An 11,391-nucleotide genomic window follows, 5' to 3' on the forward strand; every position below is an offset into this window, starting at 1 on the left:
TGATTATGTTTAATAAAATCATACTAACACATCGTAATCTGCGTATGTAAACAACCCTCTGGAAACTCTTATTTAGTTCACAATCTATGCAAAAATATACAAGTGACACCATTGCCCACGTTCAGTCTACGGCGAAAGTTACTGCACTCATTATATACACTGTGTAGTAACTTTCGCCGTAGACTGAACGTGGGTCATGGTGTCACTTGTATATTTTTGCATAGATTGTGAACTAAGGGTTTCCAGAGGGTTGTGGGCAAGATTTTATTATTCTGTAACATTCATATTAATAAATTATCAATATTCATAATTAATTTTTGATCATAACTCGAAAAAATCAACACAAATAATGTCTAATTAGCCTGTGGGCAGTGCAGAGTCTAGTTCAGGGATTCGACCATGCGATGCGATGACAATACTAGGATGCGATGCAGACGTAATGCGAATTAAGTTGTAAAAGTCAAAGAGGCAAAAAGATGCTATGCGGATGTCGTCGGATAAGTTGCGTTTAGGGCGCGAAAAATGCGACAAGTTAAGAGATAGCTATCGTGTTTTTGAACATCAAGTTCTGTTTTTAAGATGACGGACTCGACCTCGGAAACGACGAAGTTTTTTAGCAATTTTTGTTATGTCACAGATGGATGTAAGCCATGTAGAGTTAGTGAAGCAATTATGAACAGAGCCATTTGTTGTATAATCTTTACTATGTAATTTATTCAATAATTTATCATAACCCTAGACAGGCGTTTTAACGTCTTGGAAAAATTGAAAGGCTATGGTTAGTGTATGGTCATGAACAATCATGATATTTTCATCACGTCTTGCAATGCCAATGATGGGAAATTTTCTGTCTGTCTATTATTGTGTATTTTCTGCAAAAATTTCACCGAGCGAAATTCTCTGCAAGTCCCATGTCTGGGCAAACCATGGAATAACACCAAATACATATCAAACGGAAACAACGCGGAAATCGGAGAAAGTGATTGTCTTTATCATTGCTAAGGAAGAATAGATCTTTTAGTTTTTGAAGAAATAAGAAAGAAATTGCTAGAATTTAAATTACACTTAGCGATTTGAAGTTTTTACACCCGGCTTTGCATGGTATTTCGACATAAACAACCTTACAAAAGTTGGCATACTGGTGTGAAAGCGATTTAACTGCTCAAGCAGAATGGAGTTCACAGTAATTTGAAGGAGTAAAAACTAATCTTGAAAATTATCGCTACAACACGATCTAACAGGCTATTACATCGTATACCAATAAACAAGTAGCACAGTAACAATGGTTACGGAATCCTTACAATTTGCAAATGCATTTGACCTTGCATGCCCTAATTTTGGAGTGACGTTCGGCTTCGATGTGGTCAACTTTGGAGACTCAGTGGGCTTTCTATTTTTCTCTGGTTTTGCTGTGACAGTTTTGATGTTTTTATCCGTTTTGGTTCGCTTCGTTGTTACTTGTCTTCTCTCGACGGTCTTCAAGACGCTAGCACTGAGAGGAAAGTTGCTAGTTTCGGTGGAAAACTTTCCTGTATTGTCAGTAACAACTGTAGGAATTATCACGGCCCTTTCGCAGTGGGCTGGTTTGGCATTAGCTGACGGCACTTCGGGTGGACAAACCTCTTGTCCGGTCGGTGGCCTGGGTGTCAGCTCACACAACGTCGACAGTTGGGCGAAAATTTCTGTCGTTGCTACCGTCGCAGCGTTTTGAACATTGTGATGATCCGGTAAAAGATATCCTCCGCTCCTTTGTAAGAAAATGACGTACTTTTGTCCAAGATCAACAGTAGTGACGTCACAGGACATCATCATTCCTAGGCCTGTCACATTTTCTCTAGCTGACATCAGTTCACCTAGAAAGACGATGGCGATATATTATTATTATTATTATTATCATCATCATCATCATCATCATCATCATCATCGTTGATAAAAGTTGATGACAAAATTGATGTTATAATGAATTAAAAAACTCTGTGGTTTATACAAATGACGACTGCGATAACATTTGTTCTGAGGAATTCGATGCTGCAATAGCGCTCAACGGCAAACATGGTAGTGTAATCACGACTGGTGAAGGGTGACATTGCCGGGGTCATGACCTGGGATCATGACCACTGTATATTCAGCCACATCGCGATGTATCGTTGGCAGATCTTGTTCGGAGAGCCGACATCACCGTGACAAGCTCCAAAGCTCTGCGGCATACGCCAACGTCGATGATTTAACGCACAACTGATTGAAAACATTTTAATTGGATCTAGAGAATGCGGGATCATGATTTCTCTGGGAGGTTAAGTTCACAGAGGCCAGTAGAGACGGGAATGACTAGGGATTGAAGAGGATGTCAGAAGTAGGTCCGTCCAAGAAACGTCTACGGGAAGACTGTGCAAATGATATTCAGTGCGAGATCATCGTTATACTCATCAGCTGTCAATATCTGCCTCACCGCAGAGAATCTTTAATAGCTTGATCAGCTGAGACCCAGATTCGGGTCAATACTTCATCGTCAATCGAATCTCTTGGCCTAGTTCTGACACGAAACCTGATATCCCTCACGAACAGTCGTGTTTTAACAGTAACATGGTAACTCTCGTCAAAGAACAACTTAATACCCGCTAATAGCTAGAAGTTTGTTGACTGAATGAGTAGCCAAGTCATGAGGACAGAGCATGCATTGCAAAGTGTGCTGATAGATCACTTGCTTTGCCGATCCACCTACATTGCTTCAGCATCGGTCTGGGTCGTTGGATGCTACAGTAAAATCTCTGAAGTGATAATTGTTAATTTCATTCATTCACTAACGAGTCTTACTATTCTATTCCCTTAACTAATTAATTTGTCTTCAAACAGCATCTTTAAGGGCATACGCCATTGTTGCAGAATTTTTTTCCAATGGCTTCGACATTTTATGTCACAGAAAACTTAGTTTAAACTTGTTGCCTGTTCGTGCGAATTAAATGCAGGTTTAGCGGTCGATATAAATTAAATTGTCACCGAAATTGCGCGGTCGCATGCCTTCGTAAATTCCATTTTATGTACATTACCTGCATCGTTGAAAGTGAATAAATGAAAACGTGCGTAGTAAAGAAAACTAAATTTTAATTTTTAAGATAGCATTGCAATTACAACAGACGAAATATCACCTCTTTAATACACCTGCAGCTGATATTTATTATATTTTATGATATGTTTCGAAGACATTTACGAATCATGCACCAATGGTTATTACATACTTGCTTGGGTGTGTGCGTGTATGTACGTAACATTTTAACGAACAAGTTTTGCATTTTCCTTGTTTCATCCGTCCCACCACAAAACACTGCTTCATGTAGGCGTTAAGTGACCGCTCACACAATGTGCTCCCCGTGTAGACGTCACAGCAAAGTGGGGCTTATCTGACAGTTAAGTAAACTCTGCTAAAACGCGATGCCTACTACCGTCCGTCGAGACAACCCACCTCGACTAAAATGCTACCAATCGTTTCAGGTAAAAGCTGCAGTCAATCTTAAATGCAGAGTTATCAGTTTTCTATCGTTTATGCCCTTCATGAATCAATCGCCCTGGTCAGTAAATCACAGTATATTGGCTGTGGGGTGAATTGCGGATAAGAACTGAAGATATTGGAACTCGTTTATGCCTTGCAGATCTTAGTGCTTCAATAAAGTACTAGTTTTATTCAAGTTAAAGTTAGGGCCTATCTCTCTCATGCTCTTTCGTCCAAAGCCTAAATTCCCCGGTCTCGACTCATTGAGATGATATTGCAAAACGCACATATTACAAACATTGTTCAACTTAGTATTTCGACGAGCTTCAGTGCTGTATCTCGAGGTCTTTTTCTGGGTACAATGTTTCGGACATAAATACCCAGGCAAAACCTCGAGCTACAACACCGCAGCTGTATTTCGACAAGACACCAGAGTTCCCCGGTAAGTCCATAACTGACTCTGTGTTGCACTTACTATAGCTTTATTGTATGACTGGGAAACATCAATTGGATACCAACCTTTCAATATACAGTAGACTACAAATTCAGCTATGTACGCTGAAGGCGATGATAGTCCCGCCGGAACATCCTCCCTGGTGTACTTGGCAACTGGTTCGCCGTAGATGATGATATCTGTATCACTGGCTCGTTCCAGAAATGTTTTTACGGGACCAACGACCACACAAGTTAAACTCGTGCCTATCAAAAGAACAGCGCTGCACACCAATAACATTAAGATGTTCGCCATGTTTTCGAATCGTCCGGGCCTTGCTCTTTGGAGCCTGGAACAACTCGTCCTCGAACTATCTCAGGCCTCGTAGGAAGAGCTACCACCGTCCTATTAATTGAGGGCGCTGTGTGTCCGCGCTGCACACACACGGAAAATTATTGAAATGCTTCAATATACACATATATAAACCAATTCCGTACATTTGTCAAATCATTTGTCAGGATACACATATGTATACCAATAAAATGCACAAGTACAGTGTAAACTTGATCGATGAAGATCTGAGTTACGTATGCTCTTGTTCTGAAGAGATATTTGTTATGTATGGAAACGTATTTATATAAAGAAATACGTTACTTATACCACTAAATGTGGTGTTCCGTGTACGTCATATACCTAATACACCGAGCTTGTACCAAATATTTACCAAGCATTTATATACCAAACATTTGGTTTAATATATATATATATATATATATATATATATATATATATATATATATATATATATATATATCCCTTTTGATGTTAGTGAAAATCGTCTTTGCAACATCCAAACATCCAGGTCAGACAAGAATACTCCTTTGCTAGGTTCTGAGAAAAAGTCACCTCATTCAAAATTAACAAAGTAATACTCATTGACTCTCGACGTTCAAACTCGATTAAGTTGTTCGAATTTTTTTTGAATCAAAACAGGAGATAACCTTTCGTATGCAAATTTTATTCAATTTAAGAAGCATAGTCACGCGATCATGACTTAAAGGAAAACCTGTTTTAAATTTTTAACACTTATGGATAGTGTTGTATAAGGACCAGATATTTTTAAACACGCGAGAACAAAAAAAACACGAAAATTATCGCCAGCTGATTCATCTGTGCTCAAAACTGGATAAACAGGAATCTCAGAGAGTTTAGGGACCGTGGATAATTACACACGCTCACAAAACGCAATTTCTGCACGGGTGGCGGGGGGAGGGGTTTGGCTGTATTTGGATTACCGTGCCCAAAAAACCCAATACATATTTTTATATAGCGATATCTCGCTACACGTTTTTTAAATCGCAAAATATCATGCTATCTTGGTGTGTACCAGGCCAGAGCGGCACCGGCGTTATATACCAGCATTCTTTTGACATATCTGCATATTTAATGAACCTTCCTAATCAGATTGATATGTCCAGAAATACTACATCAAGTTTGATGAAGCTTGGTTCAAATGTTGATCTCACAGTATTGTAACAGAATGCAATGATATTTAGCAATATTGATTTAATTAATTGCTAATTGGCATACATAATGAATTTTTGTTTTTAGGCTATATGTCCAGAAGCACGGCATCAAATTTTTGAAACGTGGTACAGGTGATAAGCTGTCAGTGCTATAATAGCATGCAAAAACGTTCAGCAACATTCTGTCGATTAATTACTAATTGGCTTATTTACCTTTGTAATTAGGGTGGTAGCTCAGATTGGTTTTACGTTTTCACCACCATGGATGGTATCTACCCGACCAAATTGTTTTCTGTAGTAAAGTCGGACCTCTAAACAAGGAAAGAATATTTGTTATTATTAATTGTAATTAAAGATCCAGTGCATGACATACCTAATTCTGTCCACTTTGTAAAAGGACATTACCCTATGTCATTCATATTAACGTCTACTTGTTTACAATCCAATCCAATATGGCCATTAGTCACAGATAGGGCTTTGGTACCCGCAATTTCTTTTTTCATGCACATCATACCGACTTCAATTTTGTTACTTCCACTGACATATTCTGGATTACAAGCGGGGAATATGTGATTGTCAATAACTTGTTTATTATGGTATTTGTTTGCTTATTGTTTATTTATTTATTCCATCATTCAACAGGCGAGACACCTATTTACATGACGAGGTAGCCATCACCCACTACCCTGTAAAGCAATGAAGATCGGAGTGACGTGACCTGTTGAAAAATCTTCCTACATGAAATTCGCATCCACTTATTATCTTGAAAATGATTCGTCTCCTTGGATACCGAATCGTCATAAAATTTACTCGATGTTGTTATTGCATAAGAAAATCTATCAAAAAGTGCAATAAATTTAGAGTGATATCGTAACTCTCTAATTGGTAAACCTGGGTTCAAAAGAAATGGATTTACTTACTGCAAACGAACAATGAAGTTGATGAAAACCTCATTTAGAGTTAGATGTAGGAAAAAACGAAACGAATGATTTCTAAGGGTTTTTCGTAAAACAATTGTTTCACTAACGTCTTAAAAAAGATTTAGACTTAAAAGTACGTTGAAAATTCACTTTCTATATTGTGGAGTCTTCTTGACAAAATTAGAGTTGAAGGAAAAATCGGGATTTTCCAGGTCAACACTGCGACACAGTAATTACACTCTTAGGTCCTGAAAAAATGCAAAACAATTGGCAAATCATTCGAGTTTTTTGTAATTCGAATGTTGGTAAGAACCAACTTTTCTTAACAGGCGATGCAGTGATATTTGCACAGTTTATTGATTTGTAAGGTGCTCAATTTCGCTTTACAAAGATTAAGGTCTCTGGTAAACTCCTTGATAATAAAACAAAGACATCGTAATACCTTCCATTTTAAAACGATTTTGAGTTTAAAAATCTTCAAAGCAAATGGAGCATTTCCTTTCCTATAATTATGTCGATTTATTGATCCCTATAGGTTTTCCAGTTTTCTCTTATCCTACTGTTTCGTCTGTGGTCTCTTTTGTGTGTTCTGTAAATAAAAATATTTTAAAAATGCACCGATATTCCTAGCAGTATTCTTTGTTTCGACGGAGCATCTACGCTGAGAGAGAGAGAGAGAGAGAGAGAGAGAGAGAGAGAGAGAGAGAGAGAGAGAGAGAGAGAGAGAGAGAGAGAGAGAAGAGAGAGAGAGAGAGAGAGAGAGAGAGAGAGGGGGAAGGGAGTAATATTCATGATTTCCAGTTGTCTCTTATCCTACTGTTTCGTCTGTGGTCTCTTTTGTGTGTTCTGTAAATAAAAATTTTTTAAAATGCACCAATATTCCTAGCAGTATTCTTTGTTTCGACGGAGCATCTACGCTGAGAGAGAGAGAGAGAGAGAGAGAGAGAGAGAGAGAGAGAGAGAGAGAGAGAGAGAGAGAGAGAGAGAGAGAGAGAGAGAGAGGGAGAGAGAGAGAGAGAGAGGGGGGAAGGCAGTAATATTCAGGATTTTATCTATGAAGTTTTTATGTGGCAAACAAGTGATCTCCTCTTCTCGTTAAATTCGTTAAAATTCAGTTATTCAGAGTAGTGTAAGTTTCACGACACAAGCTTGTTAAACAAAAACTGGTTCGTCCACTTCGTATTCCCTCTGAGTGCTACACTTTTCGATGCCTCGTCACGTTTATGTTATTATACTGAAGCGGTTGGTGGCGCTATACACTTCGGTCCTGAAACTTCCACTGGAATGCAAGGAATAAGAAGAATGTAAAGAGAAAACGGGACATCATGAAATTGAAGAACACATTTTTAACTCTATGAATACACTCGGTCGACAATATCCAGTGCTCCGAAAGTGGTACTAGTGAGAGTAGACGACCTCTGAATAAAAAATAATATTATGTGACAGCATTTAGTACATTTCTATAAATAGATTTCTACATATACCTGGTGGCGCATATCGTTATGTATCGGTTGAGAGGAAATACTACCAGGTTTTACAGATTATTCAACAGATTTTCTTTTATTGGAACAATTTTGAAAATCAGTAACATAATAGTCTTTCAATGCATCGCATTACTTCAACTTACTGGGAACTTTATTCTTATTCATCCAGTTCGAAAAAAGAAAATTTACAGATGTCAAGTTATCAGAAACTTATTCTAGTACGTCTTTTCATGCATGGTTGCAGGTATCTACAATGGCCTGAAGGCTTTTTGCACGTTTGCTGAACGTTCACATTATGATCTCGTAAGATCGACGTTACATTAACTTGTAAAACAATATTCTATATACTGGCTGTCAAATGAGTGACTATTATAATCTAACCTTATTGCTCCAGTGCGGCTAATCGTTTTGCTCGGTTTTGAGTATGGTGAAATTTTGAACCATATACACATGTCCAACATCAATAAAAAAAAAACTACCCTGGAAATTTTAAGGGGTCATATATCAAACTTTATGGCAAGCGAAACCCTGAAGATTGGGTTTCGTACATCGTCAGGGTATTACAGAAGACTGACAGCGACAAATCTCTCACAAACGAACTATGGCTTATCCCGCCATGACCCGCCAGGGTAGGAGCGTTATTAATCAAGGGAAGTTATGCCTTTGATGACTGCCGACTGATCTGAATTTGCAGTACTGATACAAATCAAACCTTCTCTGATGCTACCGGCCAAAGAGAAGGAACTGCGTTAACGAAATATTTATGGTCAGAGACGGGTGCGTTTTAATGAGTAAAAATTGAAATCAAATAGGTTGAGATGAACAACACACAATTCTCACATATCACAGACGTAAAAGACTGATAGAAAACGAAACGACATACAGACATTCAGATATAAATACAACCTACAAAACAGAAGAGCAACACGCTTGTAGGTTGACAAGGAGACAAATGCTGCTACACAGAGAAGTAAATTAGTTGGGAGAGAAACTAGAATTATCTATCAACAATACAAATAATCACACGACTGCATAGCTTTGATCGAAAGAGAGATCAGAAGATGCAAAGAAACTGTGGAAAAGAACTTGGACAGATTAAAAGACAGCACGGCCTGTGAAAGTTATTCATATGCTAGGAGCGTGTACCATTGTATAGCATTTCAATTTATTACATCCGTATTGCAAGAGGAGGCAGTGACCACGTTCCCTGGAATGAGCTTTGCTTTGGTTTTGGCGTTAAATTACACAAAGATTGACACACGTCCCATCGTAAAAGAGAGTCAGGAAATTAATTGATGGCAATGATTTGCTGTTCTCCCGTTGATTTATTTCACTTGGGTTCCTTCGTAAGAGTTTAGTGTGTTTATGTTTCAACGGCAGTGTCATGGGTTCGTGTTTTAAATCATTCAAAGTTGTTTTAAAGTGTTCATATGAAGACCACATTGCCGACGTAGGGAGCTCACATGCAGTATGTGTTCTACGTTTCATTCCTTTCACTTGCATGTTGGAATCTATATATAAAAACGTCATCAAAAGATATTACGTTACATGTGAGTTATGTTACACTTTCGTGGGCGCCCTCACCGGTTTATCTAGAGAAATTTGCGCAACCTGTGTTTTGGTGTCATTTTCAATGACTAAACCTAATTTTACATGCCAGACCATATGGGATTCTGGTTGGCATCATGTTTCAAGACTATTCTTGATGATTTCAATAACTAAAAGGGTACATGTACTTTGAATAAAACAAACTCGGAGACTTAGCACATAATATTAAACCATAGTGGTGGTGAATTACGGAAAATTCCAATCAAAATGAATGAGTTTTCTTCAGTCACAGCATGAGGGTTGTAATTTTTAGAAATATAAAAAAGGCTGGTCTCTAGCTGACATTGGTTCGCAAAAGTGATAACCAGTGAAGTCCATCTTCACCAAGGCTATATTCTACACTTTTTCTCATCCGAAATGTTGCTGCAAATTCATCGCAGCGGCACCGCAAAAATTCGATTCAGTTGGACAACGTTGCCAATAAGAAATTCAAAGTTTTCAAGGCATCTTTTGATTTTGCTTCAAATCATGGTTTAGAGGATCTATATATACACACCGCAACGATACATCAGAAAATCTTATAACCTCCACAGAACAATCATCGCCGGTAGATAACGTAAATCTGTCCTTGTAACAAATTCCGCCGAGAAATAAATGAATTATCGATGGTGCTCGGCATTGTATACCCAGAGAGTGATCGATACTCTGTTCATAAAAAAATCCAGAAGCAACTGTTTACTCAGTCGCTTTTACTGCATACGTGATATTTATTGTAACCTTCATGATGTACCACCTATGAAGTTTTATAGCTATGAGGCCGTCTGGTTTGATTCCATTACACCATTTTTTGTGGCTTTGTGAGCGCAAGACATTGACGGCACAATTTATACGATTTTTGGTCGGTAACTGCTATTGTGATCTCTGTGTAAGCTTATATCATTTGTATTTGATAGATATGAACTTTGGAAATTTTGTTTTCACTATGAGTGTCAGAGAATTTTAATTTTATTTTTCCTTAAAACAGATACCAAACATTTCACCAGTTGCGATCGTCCACCATTTCAATCTAGGGACGGATCACTATATCCTGGAAGGGGGTTAGAGTGAACATCCATAAGTAATTGACGGCATGACAAGGACAGAAAACGACAGCTCCGCCGAAAGGTAAGTTTATCAACGGTTGTCTCAAAGGATTTGTCGAAATTGCTCTGAACAGAAACCTCAATGTCGACAAATTAGTTTATGAGTGTCACCCGAGATTAGTAGACGGTGAAACAAGTACTTGGCGAACGCACTTTATTTATTTGTAACCATAAATACGGTCAACACGAAGAAATAACTTGAAAAACATCAATATCATGATAAACCGTAACGCACCACCCCCGTGCCTCTGTGACTTTTTATCGACGGAACAGCAGTGATTTTAAAAACAGTGACAGAGCTGGAGTATTTCAGGTACGAGTATTCGAGAAGTGTCTGTCCAAAATATTGCTTTTACCACCTTGCACAAAAGTGGAAAACACGTAGAGGGCGCGTTCACTGCTCGGACTACTTTCAGTGTTTTTACTCAAAGAATCATTCATTGAAGATTACCATAATACTACTAATTGTTTGCTTTTCTGCTGAGTTTCCTCTTCAATAGTTTATAAGGGTGATTAATGATAACTGCCCATGTGCTGACAGCCATGTCCATAAAGACTATTCGTTTCTCTTCAGAGATGATGATGATGATGATGATGATGATGATGATGATGATGATGATGATGATAACGACGACGATGATGACGATGATAACAAGAGCAAGAGGGGTAGACAGACAGACAGACATAGAGGCATACACACCTAGAGACAGAGACAGACAGCTAGACAGCTAGACAGACAGACAGACAGACAGACAGACAGACAGACAGACAGACAGACAGACAGACACTGGGTGGAACTGTCTGTACAGTCGGCGAGACTAAGCAAAAGGATAAGCTAAAAGCTGGCACGA

At 38.4% G+C, this 11,391-nt stretch overlaps 1 protein-coding gene across 1 annotated transcript; it reads right to left on the reverse strand.

The window, feature by feature from the left end:
• Window positions 1–685: 685 nt before the first annotated feature.
• On the reverse strand, window positions 686–4,291 carry LOC139130550 (uncharacterized). Its single transcript, XM_070696299.1, has 2 exons — window positions 4,007–4,291; window positions 686–1,853 (listed from the first exon to the last, which is right to left on the reverse strand). Exons 1-2 carry the CDS (start codon window positions 4,233–4,235, stop codon window positions 1,246–1,248), a joined length of 837 nt encoding a protein of 278 aa, XP_070552400.1. The 5' UTR covers window positions 4,236–4,291; the 3' UTR covers window positions 686–1,245.
• Window positions 4,292–11,391: the final 7,100 nt, after the last annotated feature.

The sequence above is a fragment of the Ptychodera flava genome, chromosome 4 (assembly GCF_041260155.1).
Source record: "Ptychodera flava strain L36383 chromosome 4, AS_Pfla_20210202, whole genome shotgun sequence".
Classification (NCBI taxonomy): Eukaryota; Metazoa; Hemichordata; class Enteropneusta; family Ptychoderidae; genus Ptychodera; species Ptychodera flava.

Bases quoted from the DNA above. Each gene is read 5' to 3' on its own strand.
- LOC139130550 (XM_070696299.1), bottom strand. From the start codon at position 4,235: ATGGCGAACATCTTAATGTTATTGGTGTGCAGCGCTGTTCTTTTGATA. The intron at 1,854-4,006 runs GTTGGTATCCAA...TCGTCTTTCTAG, and splicing joins AGTCTACTGTATATTGAAAG to GTGAACTGATGTCAGCTAGA.